Source organism: Globicephala melas, chromosome 1, assembly GCF_963455315.2.
Source record: "Globicephala melas chromosome 1, mGloMel1.2, whole genome shotgun sequence".
Taxonomy (NCBI): domain Eukaryota; kingdom Metazoa; phylum Chordata; class Mammalia; order Artiodactyla; family Delphinidae; genus Globicephala; species Globicephala melas.
In genome coordinates this window covers 100200377-100223723 of record NC_083314.1, presented here as the reverse complement: position 1 = coordinate 100223723, position 23347 = coordinate 100200377, and the positions used below count along the sequence as shown (strand labels likewise).

At 37.0% G+C, this 23347-nt stretch overlaps 2 protein-coding genes across 6 annotated transcripts in view; one reads left to right on the top strand and one right to left on the bottom strand.

Moving 5' to 3' along the window:
• FRRS1 (ferric chelate reductase 1) overlaps positions 1–12400 on the bottom strand; it is a 99411-nt gene extending 87011 nt beyond the window's left edge. For 2 of the 3 annotated variants that reach the window (XM_060302327.2, XM_060302316.2), the window contains exon 1: positions 12116–12398. The gene's annotated coding sequence lies outside the window, so the exon portion shown is untranslated. Of the gene's footprint in view, positions 1–12115 lie in introns of all 3 variants that reach the window. The other variant, XM_060302356.2, reaches the window with a different exon arrangement.
• The window catches only part of AGL (amylo-alpha-1,6-glucosidase and 4-alpha-glucanotransferase), a 79602-nt gene continuing 68480 nt past the window's right edge, over positions 12226–23347 (top strand). The window contains exons 1-2 of one of the 3 annotated variants that reach the window (XM_030868785.2): positions 12226–12570; positions 13109–13258. In XM_030868785.2, the coding sequence (XP_030724645.1) occupies positions 13177–13258 (82 nt within the window). In that variant the 5' untranslated portion in view covers positions 12226–12570; positions 13109–13176. The other 2 variants (XM_060302295.1, XM_060302303.2) reach the window with 2 other exon arrangements.

Below are 23347 nucleotides of genomic sequence, written 5' to 3'. Positions count from 1 at the left end.
GGACCTAGAGAATATGTTAAATGAATATGATATGATTTATCAGTTCAAAGGCTAAATATTGAATCTGTTCTGAACTTAGTATATATTTCATATATTTGTACTTCAAAAATACCATTATTATCAAATTTAAGCCTCACTTTTTTCTTTTTAAAAGAAGAGTTATATTTCATTTATTTATTTTTAAATATCAATTACTCTATGTATTTATTTATTTTCAGACCTAAAGCAGGTATACTTTGCTATCCATTTTTCCTTCCAGTTTCAACGAGATATAATTAACATAAAGCACTGTATAAGTTTAAAAGTTGTACATCATAATGATTTGACTTGCATGCATCATGAAATGATTACCACAGTAAGCTTAGTGAACATACATCATTCTATATAGACGCAAAAGAAAAAAAAAAATTTTTCCCTGTGATGAGATCTCTTACGATTTACTCTCTTAACAACTTTCATCCTTCCCCCAACACCCTCCCCTGCCCCCCACTGCCTCTGGTAACCACAAATCCAGTCTCTTTTCCTGAGCTTGCTTGCTTGTTTTTTTGTTTGTTTTCAAAGTATAATTGACTTACAACGCTATATTAGTTCCTGATGCACAACATAGTGATTCTCAATTTTTTTAAAAAGTAAATTTTACTATGTTTGAATCTCTAACTAAATTCTTTCCAGTAAAACATTAAAAAGAAAAAGTGAAAACTTATTAGTATTTTTCTATAATCAAAGAAGCAATCATTTGCCTTGACAGGACATGTTACCTATGTTCGTGGAATAAACTTTCCAAAGTGCTGATTAATTTAGTCTTAAAGTTTTGCTGATTATCCACTATGCTACATTCATGATATACAAGCCCTTTATCACTGTGTAAGCAGTAAAATGACTCCCACAGTCACTGTAAATTGAGAAGAGGGCTTTTTTTAAACCTTAGGCAATTAAAATAGATTGGCCTTTGTAGTTATACCATTGACCTTTCATCAGAATTTACCTGATCATCAGTGAAATACTTGGGTCAAGTGTTCTGCTAAATTAGGTTATGTTGGTCATCAAATTGAGAGTCTATAAAGCAGGTGTCACTCATAGATTATACTTCATTTAATTTTATTTTTACACAGTGTACTGTGATGCTTTTCATAACATAAAGCCTACTTTGAAAAGTTAGTCAAAGTACCTCTATTTTCCAATTCTGGCTTTATATTACAGTTTGTACATCTACCCTCAGACAGCCTATCAACTTAACTTTTGAGAATTAAATAATGCATGAGCCTATACAGCTTTGGAATAAGAAAATAATCAATAGTGACATGGTTAAAAAAAAAAAGTACAATCCTCTCTTCATACCAAAATCTAAATATTTCAATTCAACAATACTAAGTCAAATTAAAATGCACAATTGCTCACTTTTGCACTATTTGCAGAACTTGGATACTTTCATATTTATACTTCACAATAAATTAACACTATGAAAGTTACTGAGTCTGATGCAATCTCTCTTCGGGAAAGGAGAGGGAATAAAGGGCAAGGGGAACACCGTTGTTCTTTGATACCCTCCAAGATGTTTTATTAAGTGTTTACTATACAACAATCTCCAGTTCCAGGTAACTGGGGATAAGGGGAAAAGATATTTTCTCCCCTCAAGAACTCACTCTCTGGGTGAGACAGACCTAAGACTGTTATTGTCAGGATATTTTATGCATTCTTCCATTTTGAAAGCTTTGTTCTGAGAAGTTTGTTTGTTTTCCACCATTTGAGCTGGGCTGTGGCTTTCCACCATGAAATCAGCTGTCCAAATGACTCTAATTCATAACTGAGAAAAAATTTAAACTTAACCAAAATTAATAATAATAATTAATTAATAATAAGAATACTACTTTTGAAAAGATAGTAAATGCAGCATTGTTAGCACCATGCTAGCCATGGACTCATTATAGTGTCATGAGAAACAGCAAATTCAAGCCCCGTGGCCTTTCCTATGACATTTCAAAAGGGAAAAGGAAATGCATATTCTTAAAAAGAAATAAAGGATCACCTCAACTGGTGCAGGAAAAAAGCATTTGACAAAAGTCAACATCCTTTTATTTAAAAATTCAACAAACTAGGAATAGAAGAAAACTGCCTCAACAAATAAAAGCCATGTATGAAAAAACCACAGCAAAATCATACTCAGTGGTGAAAGACTGAAAGTTTTTCCTTTAAAATCAAAAGCAAGGCAAAGATGCCCACTTTCATCACTTTTATTCAACATAGTACTAGTCCTAGCCAAAGCAATTAGGTAGGTTAAACAAATAAATAAGTAAACGGTATCCAAATAGAAAAGGAAGAAGTAAAATTATCTCTGTTCACAGATGTTATGATCTTATAGTCGAAAACCCTAAAGATTCCATGTACACACACAAAAAAGCAATTACAACTAATAAATAAATTCAGCAAAGTAGCAGGATAAAAGTCAACACAAAAAAATAAGTTGCATTTCTATACACTAACAATGAACATCTGAAAAGAAAATTACAAAAACAACTCCATTTGCAATACTATCAAAAAGAATAAATAATTAGGAATTAACCAAGGAGATAACAGAATTGTGCAATGAAAACTACAAAATATTGCTAAAAGAAATTAAAGACATAAATAAACAGAAAAATAACCTATGTTCATGGATTGGAAAGCTTACTATTGTTAAGTGTCAGTACCACCCAAAGTGATACACAGATATAATGCAATCTTTATCAAAACCCAATGACTCTTTTTTTGCATAAATACAAAAATCTATCATAAAATTCATATGGAATGTCAAGGAACCCCAAATAGCCAAAATAACTTGAAAAAGAACAAAATTGGAGGACTCACACTTCCTGACTTCAAAACCTACTACAAAGCTACAGTAATCAAAATAGTATGGTAATGGAATAAAGATCCATGGAATAGAATAGGGAGCCCAGAAATAGATCTTCATATACATGGTCAAATGTTTTTTGAGAAGGGTGATAAGACCATTCAGTGGGGAAAGGACAGTCTTTCCAACAAATGATGTTGGGAAAACTATATACCCATATCCAAAAGAATGAAGTTAGACTCTTAACTAATACTACATACAAACATTAATTCAAATTGGATCAAAGACTTAAATGTAAAATTATATAACTATAAATGTACATATAAATATATATATATAAACTACAGCTATAGTTTATATAACTATAAGCTACAGAACTACAAAACTCTTAGAAGAAAACACAGGCATAATGTTCAGGATATTGGATTTGGCAGGGATTTCTTGGATATGACACAAAAGGAACAGACAATAAAAGCAAAAAATAGACAAATTGGACCTCATGAAAATTAAAACTCCTGTGCATCAAAGGACACAATCAAGGCTTCCCAGGTGGCGCAGTGGTTGAGAGTCTGCCTGCCGATGCAGGGGACATGGGTTCGTGCCCCAGTCCGGGAAGATCCCACATGCCGCAGAGCGGCTAGGCCCGTGAGCCATGGCCGCTGAGCCTGCGCGTCCGGAGCCTGTGCTCCGCAACGGGAGAGGCCACAATAGTGAGAGGCCCATGTACCGCAAAAAAAAAAAAAAAAAAGACACAATCAACAGAGTAAAAAGGCAACCCATGCAATGGGAGAAAATATTTGCATATCTATATCTGATAAGGGATTACAATCCAGAATGTATAGAGACCCCAACAACAAAAAACCAAACAATTCCATTCAAAAATTGGCAAAGGACTTGAATAGACAGTTCTTCAGAGAAGATATACAAATGGTCAATAAGCACACGCAAATATGCTCAACATCACTATTCATTAGGGAAGTGCAAATCAAAATCACAATGATGTATTACCTCACACCCAACAGGATCACTGCTATCAAAAAAAAAAACAACCCCAAGACAAACCAAAAAAAAAAAAAGACAGAAAATAACAAGTGTTGGTATGGATGCAAACAAACTGGGAACACTTATGCATTGTTCACGGAATGCAAAATGGTAAAGCTGCTGGGGAAAACAGTATGATGGTTCCTCAAAAAATAAAAAATAGACTTACCATACGATCCAGCAATTCCACCTCTTAGTACATACCCAAAAGAATTGAAAGCAGGACCTTGAAGAGATATTGGTACGCCCATGTTCCCAGCAGAGGTGTAATCACTCCAACAAAGACTTAATGGATGGATGCTTTGGGCCTTGGACCAGGCTGAGAATATCTCATATATTCAAAGGAGTCTGTAGTGAAAGTAAGATTTCAAGGAAGGCTGAGATAGCAGGAAGGGCCTCTAGGCTCTGACCAAGCCAAGAAAGAATGACCAAGAAATTATCAGCTACATACATCAGTAGTTTTTGCCAACAGGATAACCAAGAATAAGATGAGACAGACATACTTCAGGTGATGCCAGTCCCTGCACAATGACCAGTTCAGGGTCATAGAGTTCAACTCCCACAATGCAACAAGTTCATGTGGGACCCTGCTCTGTGTGCCAGACACCATCTTAGAAGTAAGCAGAGGAAGAGGGGTTGAAACCATAAAACAATGATTTCAAAGAGACAGAGTTAAAGAGTTACTTAAATAACTGGATCAGAATTAGTTTTAAAACAGACTAAATTTTTTTTTTGTTTTCCATGCCTACCTAGCAGTTGGGGAATGGTAAAGAGATCAGAGCAGTTTGTAAGAATAAAGTATACATGGAAACAACCTAAGTGTCCATCAATGGATGAAGGGATAAAGAAGATATGGTATATATACACAATGGAATATTCTTCAGCCATGAAAAAGAAGGAAATCCTGCCATTTGCAACAATGTTGATGGACTTTGAGGGCATTATGCTGAGAGAAAGACAACTACTGTATGATATCACTTATATGTAGAATCTAAAAAAGCTGAACTTGTAAAAACAGAGAGTAGAATGGTGGTTACCAGGGCCTGGGGGAAGGGGGAATTGGAGAAATACTGTTTAAGGGTACAAACTTGCAACCAGTAGATAAATCCTGGAGATCTAATGCACAGCACAGGGGTTATAGACAACAATACTGTGTTATAAACTTCAAAGTTGCTGAGAGACTAGATCTTAAATTGTTCCCATCACAAAAAAGAAATGAATAAAATATGGACTGTAGTTAAGAATAATGTATCAATATTGGTTCACTAATTGTAACAAATGCATCTTACTATGTTAACAATAGGGGAACATATTGAAACTGGGTGTGAAGTAGTCAGGAAATCTGTACTTTCTTTGCAACTATTTTCTTAACTCTAAACTATTCTAAAATATAAAATGTATTAAAAAAATTTTTAAAGAATAAAGTATGGTTTTCTTATTGTATCTAAAAAGTGTAAATAACTTTACAACTTGCCATCCAGAGACAGAAAACACAGCCCCTGTCTAAGGGACCCCAGTGGGAAAGGGAGCTGTTATCATACAACATAACACAACATATACAACAAAGGATCATAGATAGGGAGCATCTACTCCAGACCCATGGGAGGGAGGGGAAGGCAGGGTAACTGAAGGAACTGTCCTGAGATGACTCTGTCTTAAATTAGCTAGAAAATCCATAGAAGCAAGAAAACAAACTCACTGTTGACACGGCCATAGATAAAGTAAGCAACATCCAACTTTAATTTCTAAAAACTTTATTGATTACCAGGCCATGGGGATAATGTTAGTGCCCTCAGATTTAGAGTTTACTGAACAGAATCACTGAGAATGCAATTGAAATCACATTCTTCCACTATCTGACCTTAAGCAAGTTACTTAAACTTGGGGACTCAGTTTCCTTGTCTTTAAGTTGGGGGTAATGACAGTGTTGTTTTGGGAATTAAATCAGTACATGTAATGGGCTTAAAACAGTGCCTGGTACCTCCTAGATGCTCACTAAATATTACTTGTTATTAGCTATTTATAGGGCATATATTCATTTTCAAAACATCTTATATATTTTATTTTTGCATATCCTTGGAAGAAAGATTACAGTTTAGGAATTGGGCACAAAAGAGGTTAAATGACTTGCATAATGCCTGAAGAAGAATGGTTTTCCTTAATTCTGTTTTCTTTAAAGAAAGGGCTTCCCTAAACAAACTCCTGGCTTCTCTTTGCTCTTTAACTTACTCCATTCCTGGGGAGGCAGAGTGACTTACCCGGTTGATAAATTTGGGAAGAATAACTGGGTGAGCTTGGCTCACCTCTGCCCTTCTTCCCTTTGGGAATAAACATGCAGTGAGCATGATTACCCCAGTCCTTTGTGACATGAAGGGAAAGTTGGCCAGTTCTGAAGTTTAGTTTTAGCAAGCTCATTTGGCTGACAGATATAAAGCCGTAGTCTCCCCGTTTGTTTTGTTTGTTTAGCAAGTGAATCATTGATTGATTCACCCCTAGGCTTTCTGACAGAAAACTGTGAGATGTTTGTGAAACATCTCTCAGTGCAGTCAGGCATGTTACATAATAAGTTTTTTTTTCCCCCCTTGGAGACATTCCTCCTGAGCCTTCCATCCCCGTGCTCCAAACTGTGTTGCTTTCTAATAAAGTGAAAAATAAAGTACCATGCAAACTGTGTCAGAGACTACTGGTTATCTGCCAAAATCCATTCTTTCTTTCCGTAATAACAGAACCCGGGTTTTGGGTAGTCTCACTGCTGACTAGATAAAGGTTGCATTTGCATGTACCTTGTGACTAAGTATTGGCTAGTGAGATGCAAGTGGAAATGTGTAGTATTTCCAGGAATTCTTAAAGGTAGGAAAATCACCCTTCTTCTCCTCTTCCTCCATTCTGTTCCCTGAATGTGGATATGATAGCTGGAGCTCTGGCAGCCTTATTGTACTATGATGAGTTCCACATAACAAGAGGAAGGAAGCTGTGAACTAGAGAGAGCCTGGCTTCCTGATGATGTTATAGAGCTGCCATGCCAGCTCTGAATTGCTCACCTCACCTATGGACTTTTATGTGAGAGAAAAATAAACTCATCTCTAGTTTAAGCCACTGTTGTTTTGTTTTTTTCTGTCATATGCAGCTGTAGTCACCCTGACAAACATAGAAAATTAACTTCAAGGTCCTCTTCCTTGTCCTTTCTCCTCAACCAGACTGCCTACTCTAAACCCTCCTATATGGAAACTATGCAGCCACTATTTTAACATAAAGTTAAATTTACTTGCAAGGGAAAATGATTTAGCATTAAATTGGAGACCAAAGAACTTTTTAAAGATCTAAGAATAAAGAAAAGATCACCACTAAAAATGCCCTCTTGAAGTTCCTCCTATCATGCTTTCCAAGCATTCCATGCACTGCTTTGGGCGAATTTGTTATATCAATGCTTAGGAATTCTTTAATGACTTTTCCTATGTTAGCTCTAAGAGCCCAAGATATTTTGTTTCAATAGAAATACAACTATATTTCCCTCTATATATGTACATCTCAATAAATTTTCAAACAAATATTTACTATATACCAACTAACACTTACTTCATTCTTAGTCTCCACCCTTCCTCAGTTTTGTACAACTTAGGCTGAAAACTTGGGCTCTGACTTTGCTCTTTGAATTCACCTTTATACTTCATGGAGTAAGAGACCTTTCAGTGATGTCTTTTGTCTCTGCCATGCCCTGGAATCCTCTTCATCTACTTTGTCTGACGGCCATCTTTGACCCAGCAAAGGCAACTAGTCATCACCCCTTCTTTCTTTTTTTTTTTTAATATTTATTTATTTATTTATTTATTTTATTTAAGTTGTGCCAGGTCTTTGTTGCGGCATGAGGGACCTTTAGTTGCGGCATGCGGACTCTTAGTTGTGGCATGCATATGGGATCTAGTTCCCCCACCAGGGATCAAACTCAGTCCCCCTGCATTGAGAGCACGGAGTCTCATCCACTGGACCACGAGGGAAGTCCCCATCACCCCTTCTTTTTTAAGGCTATCCTTATTAAAAGCCTAATTTTTGCTAAATGCTAAATGACACTATTTTATTTTATTTGTTTATTTCTGGCTGCGTTGGGTCTTCGTTGCTGCGTGTGGGCTTTCTCTAGTTGCGCCGAGCTGGGACTGCTCTTCCTTGCGGTGAGCGGGCTTCTCACTGTGGTGGCTTCACTTGTTGTGGAGTATGGGCTCTAGGCACGCGGGCTCAGTAGTTGTGGCTCGCAGGCTCTAGAGCACAGGCTCAGTAATTTTGGCGTACAGGCTTAGCTGCTCCATGGCATGTGGGCTCTTCCTGAACCAAAGCTCGAGCTCGAACTCGTGTCCCCTGCATTAGCAGGCGGCTTCTTAACCACCGCACCACCAGGAAAGTCCCCAAATGACACTTTAAATGCTTTCATTATTTCATCTCCTCTTCACAGTGACCCCACAAGTGAGGTGTTGTTCTCTCCATTTTATGGATGAATCAACTGTAATTCAGAGAGACTGAAACTAATCTGAGGTTTGTTTATCTCCAAAGGAGATGTTGTACTCTTTCCTTTTTGAAAAATCACTGTTTTTCCACACCTCTCTGACTTCAATTCTATTTCCTTTCCTATCTTCCCTTCTTCTCCTCACTGGCTATATCTGGATATTTCAAAACATGCAGAATAAATTATTCACCTTAGAAGGGATTTTGGAAACACAGTTCCAAATTTTATAAGATAAAACTATTAATAATATCAGTATACTATTGCTACAAAACAAAATACACAGAAAATACTGTTGAATATAAAAACCAAATAAGGCAGCCCCTCTACTTCAGACCCAGAAGATCACAGAATTGGGACCTAACCATAAATAATACCCCCAAATAACTCCCTTCCTTTCAGAAAACATACACATACATACACAAACCTGAAGAAAGCCCCTTCTGACCACAGCCCTTCTCCCACTCGCCAGCTGCATTAATATCAATGTTTTAGAAAACACTAGAGTCTCTGCCAAATAGCTGAGATCATCCATCAGTTGTTCCTCAAGGAGAGTCTTCTCCTAACAACTCCAGCATGAGATTATTGTGTATATATAGCTCGCTGTCACGCACAGGACAGGCACATGACAAATGTTCACCAAAATGAAAGCGGCACATGGCACCACTATTGCCCTAGACTGCAAATTCACTGGCATTCCAAGAACTTCGCAAATAGCATGCCAGGGTCTTTTCTTTTTAAGAAGGATAATATGTTGCTTATAAATTTAATCTTAGAGACACATCACATTAAATCATAATGTTTTCATTACTTAACATTCTTCACTTTCTTTCACAACATGAAATCTCCCAAATTAAGGCCATTTGGATTAACAAATCTTCTTTTTAAATTTAAGCGTTTGTTTAAGAAGAATTCACTACTAAAGCAATTCACTTCATCAATCTGTTTTACTTCTTATACCTGGCTGAAATGCTGGGCACTGAAGTGAGTGTTTTGCTGGAGGAAGGACAGGAGGCAAGGCTAATTTTGGAGCCCTGGTGAAGAGTGATCACCAGGTGGGCTGTGCGATGAGACAGTAATAGGAAAACCTGAATCCAAAGGGGGTATGGAAAGGAGAGACTGAAGACAAATATAAATGTGGACTATGTTTCACAACAGGGTCAGCGCTGATATTTGTACTTACACAGTACTTAGTGTGTATTAGGCACAGTTCTTAGGTCCTTGTTTAATTAATAGTAGGTACTATTTTTATCCCTACTTCACAGTTGGAAAAACCAAAGCACAAAGAAGTTGAGTATCTTCCAAAGCTTCACAGCTAGTTAGAGGCAGAGCTGGGATTCAAACCCAGGCACCATTTCATAATCATGAATTATTACGACTTTACACAGCATACATTCTACAGCAGTGGCTCTTAAACTTGTTTTTAACCCTGACCCCCCAGGAGGAATACATGACCCAGCATATCAAAACATAAGTAATAGAAACAGAAGTTTTGTGAAACAATACTTTTATTAGATGCAGTGCATTCAGAGCTTTCTTATTTCTTTTTTAAAATTGCTGGTTGCAACAAATAAATCAATTTTACAACCCTTAATGGGTTACGACTCACAATTTGAAAAACACTCCTTTGGAGACCAGGGCTACAAATGGTAACTCAGTATCTCCACTTGGATGTTTGATGGTCATCTCAAGCAAGTGGACAGTCATCTTCACTTGCTTATTGACAGTCTACAACAACGCTCCTGAATTTCACCCTCCAATCCTGCCCCTCCCCTTTGCTTCCTCTCTCACTAAATGACAGCTTCTTCTGCACTGTCCACATGCCACATGAAGCTATCAAGCACTTGAAATGTCGCTATCAGAATTGAGACATGCTGGAAGCGTAAAACATACACTAGATTTAGAAGACGGTACAAAAAAGGAATCTAAAATACCTCATTAATAACCTTTTATACTGACTGCATGCTGAAATCATGTTTAAGATACAGTTAAATACAATATATTATTAAAATTAATTTCACCTGTTTCTTTTTACTTTTTTTTTTGATGTGGCTACTAGAAGAATTTTAATTACCTATGTGGCATATTATATTTCTGTTGGACAGAAATAATGTCCTGGTTGCTCAGGCTAAAAAACTTTAAATCATCCTTGACTCCTTTCTCTCCACCAGCAGGTGGTGTAGGCTTCACCATTAAAATAGATTCGTAGTTCAACAACTTCTCTCCACCTTCACTGCTACACACACACACACACACACACACACACACACACATATACCACTATGTCTTGCCTAGATAATTGAAATAGCTTCCTAACAGGTCTCCTTGCTTCCTTCCTAACCACACCCTAAGGGTTATTTAGCTATTCCCTATAAAGTTGCCGAGTGACCCTTTTAAAAGTCAGTCAGATTACGTCACTGCTCTGTTCAAAATCCTCCAATGGCTCTTTTCCCCAGAGCAAAAGCGCAGGTCCTTGCAATGGCCTACAAAGCCTTTTAGGCCACTCACCCCTCCCCATCTATCTGTCCTAACTTTTTACCTCTACTCCACTCAGCTACAGTGACCTCTTTGAATTCACCAAGTATGCTCCTACATCCCAGCCCTTGCACTTCCTGTACCTATGTGTATAACCCTCTGCCCTGGATATACTCTACCTTCTTTCTCTGTTTTGGATCAAATGTCAATTTACCAGCAAGTCCTTTACTCATTATTGTACTTAAAACTGCAAACCACCCTCTCCTGATTCTTCCATAATTTCCCCTTCTTAGCTTTATGTCTTATGACCTTTAATTATTGTATGTAATTTACTTAATTTATCTGTCTGCTACCAATCACATGTAGGAGTTCCATGAGGGCAGTGACTTTGTTTCATTGCCGCATTCCCAGCACCTATGTGCCTGGCAAATTGTAGGTGTTCAATAAATGTCAGTTGAATGAACAAACGAGCTGTGGGTTTCCAAACTCAGTTTTGCACCACTTGCAACTAGCCATTCTCAGAAAACTACTGAAACAAGCAAACATTTCAGTATCTTTAGTTTTTAACCCATTATTCTTCTTGGACCTACAGTAATTCCACAGTAAAGAAAGCGAGATTCTTCTCCACACTCCAGATCTTTTGTCCATTTTCTCATGATCCCTAGGTGCCCTCCAAAGGCCCTGAAAAATGGGCTTTCCTTTTCCCTCAGGCATAAAATCTCCTTAGGCATCTGCACCATGTCTTGAATGTCTGGCCTAAAATATGTGCAGCTATAGCCAATATAGATTCTTAGTCTCAGACGATCTTCAAGTCTACGTGGTGTACATTAGGTGCAACCAGACGTTGTAAACACACGTGTATTTGCCCCTTAGTCGTTCACAGACTGGCCACACTTCACCCACCTAGTCCTTACATGTCTGTATTCAGGAATACGGGCCCGCTCTGTGATTGGACTAGAAATGTGGACATGCGAAGGATGTAATGTCTGAGACCGTAGCCAGGCCCCTCATTTTAGACACGGGGAAATCAAGGCTCAGGGAATTTAGGCCACGAAAACTTAGGCCACGTAACAAAGTTAAAACGAAGACACAAAACATAACGTGGTAGAAATGGCACAGGAAGCCAGGTGGCTTGCCTCCCGCCATTCAGAGGGTCCACAAAACGACGCTGTGGTGCAGCTCAACCTAGTTCGCGGCCCCCTACCGCGGCATTTTAATGTTCAACCATGCGCTCGCAGACTGTGAAAGGTGAGGTACGCACGCCCCAGCCGTCTCACCTTCTTCCGGGCGAGAAAAAAGGCAGCCCGCCGCCTGGTCCTCAGCCACCTCCTACACCCGGGCAGCCCGCGATCGGACTCTCGCGAGACTAGCGGTTGGGGCGAGCAGGTGCGGAGATTCCCGGAAGTGGGCGAAGGGACTTGTCAGCTCCCACCCAGGCTGTGTGCTCTCGAGGCCCAGTGGGGATCGAGGGGCTCCTCGGGGACCGGCGCGAGGCGGAGTCACGGAGAAGCTTTCTGTCACTCACACAGCGGCCTCGGCCCTGCCTCGGCTGCCGCCGCCCCTCCCTTTGCCCTTCACGGCGCCCGGCCCTCCTCGTCGGCGGCTTCTTTCTGCGCCTGGGCAGCCTGCCTTTTCCCTTTAACTTTCCTTTGCGTCTCCTCCCCCGACTGTTTTAACAACAGAGTCGCGGGCCCTGCAGTGTCCCAGAAGCGGCACGTATAACTTGCTCGGTGTAAGTGCTAGGAATGCCGCCGGCGTCCCGGGGAAATGCGTTCCTTCTATCTATAGCTCTGTATGTACGTTCTATGTCCACGGCAGCTATTCTAGGGACAACAACTGCTTCCTTCTGTTCTCATCTCCCCATTGGTGGCTTCCGACCCGAATTTGGGAATGGGGAGATCTCCCACCTGTTATCTTTGAGCAGGCTAATCTCTTGTAAGCAGAAGTGCCATATGAAAGTCTTTGAAGCCGGTTGGCCTGGGACTGGGAATTTTACCCCATCCCCCCCCACCCAGCTCCAGGCTTTCCAAAATGTATTGATTATGTAAAAATACTTCATTTTTTTAAACTGTAATTTTTGCTTCGGTCTTGTGCTCGAAGGGAGGAAACAACTATCAATTTGCTTTTTCTGATCTTATGTATAAGATTCATTCTTTCTCGTTGCTCTGCTAGGGTTAAAACACATTTTGAACATGTAAGTGTGGCTGTCAGCCTTAGAGAATCTAAGGTACAGTTATTTTCTTTATCTTGATTCCTTTTTTGTTTCGTAGGGGTACCTCATTCGATTTCGGAGTTCTTTTCATTCTTCTGAAAGATTTCAAATCCTCTAGAAGCCAAAATGGGACACAGTAAACAGATTAGGATTTTACTTCTGAACGAAATGGAAAAGCTGGAAAAGACCCTCTTCAGACTTGAACAAGGTCAGTAGTAAGTCATTTGATTAGCTCTGTGTCTTTTACATTTTTAATTCATAGTTATGTTAAAATTTCTTTTAACTTTTAGACGTCATTTCCAAGGACCTTTCTAAACCTGATTTGTGCGAAGACGTTGCTGTGTTCTAAACAATATCACTAATGAAAGTGGATTTTAGTTGAAAATGTTTTATTTATATCTGTCATGTTAGAATGAGAATAAAATTGTTCACTTTACTTTGCATTCTAACTTCTACTTAAGACAGAAGTTGCATTTATAATCGGAAGATTGACCATATTATTTCCATTAGCATTTACTATTAAAACTTGGGAAATTGCTTCATAAGTAATTTTACTTTGGGTATATCTGTAGTTTTGCTTTTTTATAGCTCTCGCTCTTTTCCTTTACCAGACATTTGAATTAGTAAACTAGATCACAGCAAAAAGTAAACTATTATTTATGTTTGTCAAAAGCCTCTCAACTATGGAGAAGGTAAAAAAGCTGAAAATATTTTTTTGCTGAAAAAGTGAAATAACTGATCAGGTTGTGTTGAAATATATTTGAGCTGTGATTTAAAAGATCAAATTATATTTCTATAAGACTTATCAAATAGATGCTTTATTTTCTTAGACTTTATATTTTTCAGCATTAAAAAAAGCATTTCACACTCATTTATGTTAATATAACTTGTGAAGTAGTCAATAGAAGTTTAATGTATGAAAAATAAAATACAATCCCCTTTATTATTGTACCAAATGAATGTTGATAGTAGTAAACATTTGAAGAATTCTTTTTTCCCTGAATTTCTCAAGAGCTAAATTTTAAAAAAAAATTTCATCCATCAAATGTGTTTCCTCCATGCCAAATCTTTATCTTCTTCCAACTTCAGCATTTAAGATCACTGAGTGCTTAGGCTTTCCTGACTCTGCAGTTTTCTGGTTTTAATTTTTTTTCCTACACTCTTAAGTATTCCTGTCAACTTGGTGGTGTCTTTTGCTGAGCTCTCTTCTTCCACATTTTAATTGTGTATATCTGCAAGGAATCCTTTCTTTTTCTGTTCTCCTGCCCTCAAAGAAGTATACATTCTCATGGCCTCAGCTGTTGCCTCCATACTGATGACTCCTTTTGGAAGAAAGGCCTTGAGCTTTGCTTGCTTCTTGGAAGCAAGCGAGTGTAATGGCAAGAGTAGGGAACTAGAATTTTCCTGGCTCTGCTGCTAACAAATTGTTTGACTTTGGGCAAGTCACATTAATTCTAAACATTAATTTATTTGTGATATGAAGGTATTAATTTCTGGTTTTCTACTTTCCTGAGTTTTGAGGCTCAAAATGAATAATAAATGGCTTTAAAGCCCTAAATAGATATAAGGCATTGCTAGATCGCTATAGCTGTCTATTCTCACCATCGATTCTTGGCTTCATCCTAGTATCATGCTATGGAAGAGCCTTAGGATAGCTCCAGTCAGATTTGCTTAAATTTAACATGTCCAAAACCATCTCAAAATTCTCAAATGTTCTTTATTTCTCAGCTTCCCTGTTTACTTTTCCATTTTCATAGTTTCCAAGGCTAGAAACTTTGTACTATTCTTTGATGATTTTTTCTCTTTAACTGAAGTCTCTTTTTAAGCCCTATAATTTCTTTCCAGATGTCTCCTCTTGCCTGCCTGTCTCTTCCATATGCCTGAATATGGATGCTGAAATAATCTTCTTATGCCATCTCTTCTCTTTTTATTAATTGGTGTTTATAAGGTCAAATTTAAACACCTCTGCCTGGCTTCCAGGACATTCTATAATGTCTATAATCTGCCTTCCTTAGCCAAGATTTTATCTCATTGTTCCTCATTATTGGTGTCCTATATCTTTCTAGTTCCCTTGTTAATTCCCTCCCCAGTGGCTTTTCTCATGCCTGTTGTTACACCTCCACTCCTGTCAGATTCCTGTATATCTATTAAATCCCTTTACTATCATTTTATGTGTTGCCTCCCTCTCAGCCTTCAGCTAAAATTCCACCTACTCCATGAAGCTTTTCCTTAATTTGTTATTATCTCCTTTCCTTGATTTCTGATTACTCAATGGGCATAGAACAGTTAAGTGCTTAAGAATGTAGCAGTGTCTAAAAGCTTATAGTGTCCAACTGGAGTTTAAGATCTGTGAAGATAGAAATTATTACAAACCTAATGCAGTGTACAACAGCTAATAAATCCTTGCTGGTTGATTACTAAAGTGCCATTTAAAGCTAGCCAGGCTATTTGAAGAGGGAACTCTGAAGGGTTTATAAAATAAGAATATGGTGACTCTGTAACTCTGGTTAAAGCCAGTAAATTCATCCAAATGATATAAATGAGAACATGTCGAATTTTTTTCGTGCAGTAATGATGTCATTGTATTATTTTAGAAGACAATTATACTGTGAAAGATGAAGAGAAGGGACATTGGAGACAAGAAATCATGGAGAAGGCTATTTTAAAAACATGTCTGGTTTAACTACATCAGGGTTGAAAAAAAAAGGGACAGAGTATGAGACATTTTAAAATTCATAAGACTTGGTGACCAATTAGGTGTAAAGAAAAGCTCTGGCAATTTTTGGTTCTTTCACCAAGCCCTTCTTCATTTTGCCTTCCTTTTCACTTTTCCCTAAGAAATGATTCCTGTGCATTTTCAAGGCTAATATCTCTATAGACTCTTCTAATTTAACAAGTACAAGACTGCATAATTATCTTTTCTAGCCAAATGATAGCCTGGCCCTGTATTTCCTATCTCTTTTAGTGGCAAATAATGAATAAAATCATTATTCCCTAAACCTGGAATTCTTCCATTTTTTATATAGGTTGGTCAAATTACAATTTCTATTTTTTTAAAAGAAAATATTTATAAAGATTCCTTGATTAGGAGTCAAGTTTATATAGATTGAGTGGAGGGAATGGGGTAGAAAAACTTAGTTTACAGTAATAGTTTAATCACTCGTCTTGCCAGTTTAATTGCCTGCAAGAGGGAAATGGCTAATCTGAGTAAAGTATTCCTTGTGTATGAGGAATAAGATAAACACACCATCTGCTGCTGTGCTAAGCTAATTTTAGCAAACCGAGCAATTAATTATGGAAGCTGATACACTCTAGGTATTCTGATGTTTCATTTACTGTATATAAAAATTTTAGTTTCAGGGATATGGATTAGAGGTCTACAGAGTGGCTATATATATATATACCCTTGGGGGTATGCACTGACCTGTCTATTGGAATATAGAAAGAATAGGATTTATTTCTCTTTCTTTTCTCTCTTTCTTTCTTTCTGTCTACGTATCTACCTATCTATTTTTGATTTTTAAAGTCAACTAAGGGGAATTTCCTGGTGGTCCAGGGGTTAGGACTCTGTGTTCTCACTGCCAAGGGCCTGGGTTCGATCCCTGGTCGGGGAACTAACAGCCCACAAGCTGCACAACACTACCAAAAAACAAAATTCTATTTTAATTAAAGTAATTAAATTTTGCTAATATATGAATTGGTATTGATGCTCACAGTTTGTACGTCAGATGCATTAATAATAAAAAAGATATATTCTGAGGAAAGAGTGGTGGTTATAGGTCTAGAAGAGGTTGGCAGTCATACTGCACTGGTTTGCTTGCATTATGTTGCCATGAATTACACTTTTACCTAAACCAGGTTAAGTAGATATACAAGCTATATTATCTTAAATAGTAGCATCTTTACAATACTTTGTAATGAGAGGTAGTGTAACCGTACATGCCTCTTTTACCTCAAGAGGTTGTCAAACTTAAAGATGAGTTAGAAAGTGTTTGAAATTTGCTGTTTGAGTTTTGTCCTTTTCAGAAATGACACACAGCTTTTTCTATAGTATACTTAGAAAATATTATCAGAAAAAATAAACACAATCTAACTCTGAGGTAAACATGAGTGTGAAAGTAAACTGCTTTTGTTGGGAATTGATGCTGTAGAGCAGAGTTCAACACATTTTTTTCCTGTAAAGGTTCAGATAGCAAGTATTTTCAGCTTTGCAGGCCATATGCTTTCTGTTGCAGCTACTCAGCTCTGCCATTGTACTATGAAAGCAGCCATAGACAATACATAAATAAATGGTGTGACTGTTCCAATAAAACTTTATTTACAGAAAGAGGGTATAGTTTGCCAACCCTTGCTTCAGGGAGAGCATTTTGAATATGTATTTTTAGTAACACTTTCATCATATGATTTTACCCATATAAATGAATATCTGCTCACTTTTAAAAGTTGATAACAAAGTTTTCTAATCTGTTTGAAATATACCAAATAAAGAATTTCAGTTGGTTTTCAGATCATCTCTTCAATATATAAAATGGGACATCTTCTCTTTAGCTTGTAAAAGCAATTGATGTATGTCAAGGAAAATATTTATATTTACTAGCACATTTCAACCAAAATATTTACATAACTGATGAATGGAATTGAAAAGTTAAGGTCATGGACTAGTAAACATACCTACCAAGAACTTTATCCATTGGGATTTGGGTATCTTTATGTCGTATTTTTTTCAAATCTGAGGTCATTAAATCAAGTATCAAAATAAATAGGACTTGGAATCTTTAAATTACTTTATCAGACAATATTAAACCAAGACTTTTAAAATTAATGAAATTTATTTAATCACATTACTTTCATGACAGATATTACCAATATTAACTTTCAGTGAGAGCCAAAAGATTTGTTCCATTAATTAGTAAATAAAATTAATTATTTAAAATATTGTTTATTTTATTTACATCTTATTCTTATTTTTGTGTTTTATAAATTACATGATCTATTAAATTATCATACACGTATATTATATAAATAAATATTCAAATTTGGAGACTACTTGTCATTTTTTTTCTGAAGGTAGACCACTGATACAAATACTGTTTTAGAGGTTTTGGATGAGTTTCAACCTTTGTTCTACAAGTTCTCTGAATCCTTTTGTAATTATAAAAACAATATTTGTATAAGCTGAACAAGGGACAGGTTATTTAGTTGTGCTCAGATGGCTAATCTCTGATATTTGTACTGTTCAAAATGACACCATTACTTCTGTAATAAATTTAATCATTCTTGCAAATATAAATATGGTTCTCACAGTCACTTAAGTATTAAAACGTCACATTTTAATTCTTTGGGCAATTACTTCTCAATCTATCTCTTCATAATTATAGCTCTAATATAAAAATGTTTCCTGATTTTATACCTTTTTATAAATTATAAAAAGGTATAAAAAGTCTTTTATTTATGCTTTTTGTTTCAAAACGAAATTGGGTTTATACTATCTAAACAATTTTGATACCTGCTTGCAGTGTCATGGTATGTGAATTCCACCTCCCTGCTTACTGCCACATTTCAGTCATACTTTTTTCCAGAAAGGATTTGAAAGGATCTATATAGATGCATAAAATATAAGAAAACAGTAAAAGTAATCATGTTATTAAATATCCCTTGATAATATGATTTATAGTGGCTTTATACTATTCCTGCTTACAGAATACCATAAGTTGTACCATAATTTAATCATTTCCAATCATTAGATATTTAGTTTGTTGTGAGTTTATTTAATTATAATAAACTGTGATGAACATCCTTATATATAATCTATATTTATATCACCGGTTAATTCCTCAGAAAATAAATGTCTTTATGAAATTATTGAGCCAAAAATCTAAACTTTATTAATATTCTTAGTATGTTTATGCCAAATTGCTTTATAGAAAAATTTGTGCATGTAGCTACTTGGAAAAGAAATTATTAGTTTCACTGTATAGTAAAAGTAAGAAGTAAAAATAAGTCCCTCAATTTTTGCAAAGTTACTTAATAACTACATTTGAATAATTTGTTTCTTGCTTGCTAAATCCATTTACTGTGAATAAATTTATATCCATATTTTGGTCCAATCCAGGAATATGGTTAGCAGAACTTATCACTAAATTATAATTTTTTCCAGGAATGCCTAGAACTTCCATTCCCTCATGTTATATGTATTGCAGTATATAAAACAGCATTCATATTTCTCTAGGCAAATACAGAAGTATTTAATTGGATTATCATAAATTGGAAGAGTCCAGCATTCTCTTAATGTCTTATACTGATATCTTTTCTTCACAAAGAATATCTTACCCAATGTTTAATATTGTGGTGTAGAATTTACCACCTGTCAAACATCACTGTGAGAGATTTACTTCTATCAAAGAGCAAGTTTAGACATGACTGAAATATATCTATGTGTTCTCTATTTCAGGATTTGCCTTGAACCAAACTGACATTCTTTATATATAAATAAATAGCAGTTCACACTCATATTTCTGATTCATATCACCACAGCAGGGTTCATTGTAGCTGTCTCCCTTGCTTATTGGTAACATCCTTCTCTGACAGTGAAAAACCTGGCTCTTATCACCTTTGTTTTTGAAAGATATTTTCAACAGGTATAGAATTCTAGGCTGACAGTTTTAATCTTTCAGTACTTTTAAAGATGTTGCTCCACAACCTAAGTGTCCATCAACAGATGAATGGATAAAGAAGATGTGGCACATATATACAATGGAATATTACTCAGCCATAAAAAGAAACAAAATTGAGTTATTTGTAGTGAGGTGGATGGACCTAGAATCTGTCATACAGAGTGAAGTAAGTCAGAAAGAGAAAAACAAATACCGTATGCTAACACATATATATGGAATCTAAAAAAAAAAAAAAGGTCATGAAGAACCTAGGGGCAAGATGGGAATAAAGACACAGACCTACTAGAGAATGGAATTGAGGATATGGGGAGGGGGAAGGGTAAGCTGGGACAAAGTGAGAGAGTGGCATGGACATATATACGCTACCAAATGTAAGATAGATAGATAGTGGGAAGCAGCCGCATAGCACTGTGCTTTGTGACCACTTAGAGGGGTGGGATAGGGAGGGTGAGAGGGAGGGAGATGCAAGAGGGAAGAGATATGGGAACATATGTATATGTATAACTGATCACTTTGTTATAAAGCAGAAACTAACACACCATTGTAAAGCAATTATACTCCAATAAAGATGTTAAAAAAAAAGATGTTGCTCCACTGTCTTCTTGCTTGCATTGTTTCCCATGAGAAATCTGCTGTCATCCTTATCCTTGTTCCTCTGTACATACTTGTGTCTTTTTTCCTCTGTGGCTGCTTATAAGATATTCTCATTTTCACTGGTTTTGACCAATTTGATTTTGATGTTCTTTGGTGTAATTTTCTTCATATTTCTTGTGTGGGGGATTTGTTGAACTTCTTGGATCTGTAAGTTTGTTGTTTTCACCAAATTTGAGAATTTTTTACCCATTATTTCTTCAAATAATTTACGTCTCCCTTCTTCTCTCCTTTGAGGACTCTTTATGTTAAGCCACTTGAATTGTCTGATGCTCTTTCAAATTTTTAGATTCTTTTTTCTCTCTTCGTTTCTTTTTGCATAGTTTCTATTCCTGTGTCTTGAAATTCGCTTATCTTTTTTTCTGCCACGTCTCACCATCCATTAAATCCATTGTCTGTATTTGTCATCTCAGACATTGTAGTTTTAATCTCTAAAAGTTTGATTTGTATCTTTTTCTTTTGTTTCGATATTTTCCATGTCTTGACCTAAATTTTTGAACATATGGAATGCAGTTATGATAACTGAAATCCTACCTTGTTTACTAGTTGAACATCTGTGTCACTCCTGGGTCCGTTTTCATGGATTGATTATTCTCCTTGTTATGGGTTTTGTTTTCCTCCCTCTTCATATGTCTCATAATCTTTGTTTGGATGCCAGACATTATTAATTTTACCTTGTTGGGTGCTGAGTATTTTTGGATTCTTATAAATGTTCTTGGTCTTTGCTCTGGAATGAAGTTACTTGGAAATATTATAGTCTTTTGAGTTTTACTTTTATGATTTGTTAAGCCAGTCTAGAACTATGCCCTTTCTAAGGCTCATTATTCCCCACTACTGAAGCAAGATCCTTCTGAACTTTCTACCCAGTGCCTCTTGAATTATGAGTTCTCCCAGTCTAGCTGGTGAGAACAAGCACTGTTCCTGGTCTCAGGTGTTTTTCTCAGAGACGTGCACTGATCCGTACTCTTCTGAATACTCAAGGGAGACCTTTGGCAGATCTCTGGAGTTCTCTGTGCAGCTTTCTCCTCCTTATCCACAACTCTCATCTGAAAACTCTAGCTGCCTTCATCTCCACAGATTCTTAGTTCCGTCTCCTCAACACAGGAAGTCAGTTGAGGTCTGCCTGGGTTCCTTCTCCCTGTGCCCCAACCTGGAAACTCTTTCAAGTTAGTAAGTAGGCAGGGGCAATTGTAGGGCTCATCTTGTTTACTTTCCATCTCTCAGGGATCACTGACTTTTGTTGCCTGATGTCAGGGTCTTGAAAAATCATTGTTTCATATACTTTGTCTGGTTTTTCTGTTTTTGGTGGTGGTTTCTTTCTTTTAAGTTTCAGGGAGCGGGGTAAATCCAATCCCTGTTATTCCATCTTTGCCAGAAGCAGAAGTCTCAGTCCTTTAGGTCTCTGTTTCCTCTGTGCGGAATGCCCTATTCCAGATATCCGTGTGGTCAACTCCCTCACCTCCTCTTTCTGTTTAGCAGTTTTTTCTTGGATGCTGGACATTGTGAATGTTCTGTTTTTATCTCTGGATTTTGTTGTCTTGCTTTAAAGGAGTGATAAGTTTTTATTTTAGAAGTCATTTACATTATCTGTGGATCAGCTTAATCCTTTTGAGGCTTGTGTTTAAGCTTTGATAGGATAGGTTTATAGTAATTTTTACGCTAGGGCTACTTTAACCCTATTACTTAAGACATGACTCTCTTGAATACAACAGGTGTTCAGCAAGGTCTCTTAACTCTGGCTGCTTAAAAATTGTAATGTATCCCAGGCCTGAATGAGCTCTGAGAATTGTTCAATTTACAGCTCCCACTAGTTGTTCTTTTCCCAGCCTTATGTAGTCAAACCCTACTCATGTACAGTTTAGTATTCAGGCAGACTCAAGATGACTCTAGGTAAATTCCTGGAGCTCCGTCTCTGCATAGCTCCCTTCTTGTCATACTCTGGCCTGAAAATTGCAGTCTCTTCACTCTCCGAAACTCTAATCTCTGTCTCCTCAACTCAGTGAGATTACTATTCCTGCTCCCAGTGTCACAGTCCAAAAAGGTCCCCTAGTCTGATAACTAGAAGGTTCATAGAAATCATTCTTCTCTCAGGCATCACAGTCCTCTCTACCTGTTTTTGAGAACAGTTGTTAATGTAGTTCTTTTAGTTTTTCATCAGAGGGCAAGTCCAGTACCAGTTACTCCATTATGATCAGAAGCAGACATCTTCAGAAGGATATTTTTAACACACAAGATATGTCATGTCACTCCTGCTTAAAAATGTTCACTGGCTCATTTCAGTCAGTGAAGAAGCCAAAATACTTACAATGACCTTTAAGACTGCATGATCTGGCTCCCCTGTTACCTTTCTTTCCTTATATCCTACTATTACTCCCACAGCTTATTCCAGTGTAGCCATGCTGACCTTTTGTTATTTCTGGAACCACCAGGCATGCTTCCATCCTAGGTCCTTTGTGCTCTCTGTCTCCTGTGCTTGGTCAGCACTTTCTCTCCATGGCCATGGTGAGCCATAAGGCTAACTCTCTCACTCCTCTCACGCCCTTCAACTTCTCAATAACCATCCTATTTAAAGCTGCTACTGTCTCCTCACCATCACTCCTTTCCCTCCTTTTTCTTAAACTGCTCTGATTTTTGTCCCTTAGCATTTATCCCTTTCTGACATACTACTTTTTCTTATTTATTTGTCATGTCCATTGTTTAATGGCTGCCTTCCCCCATTAGAACTCAAGCTTCACAAGGGCAGAGATCATTGTCTTTTTTGTCCCTTATTACATCATATGCACTCAGTACGTCATTTTTATTACTTTGTTGGATGTTTAATAAGTATCAAAAGTATAAATATTACTATACTTCTTTCTTCTCAAAAAGTTCCTTAAGCTTAAAGATTATAACCAGCAGAACTAAATTTCCCTGCCTTCATCAGTTATTATTACCCATCATTAATTAAAATGTTACACCCATGTTTAAAATAT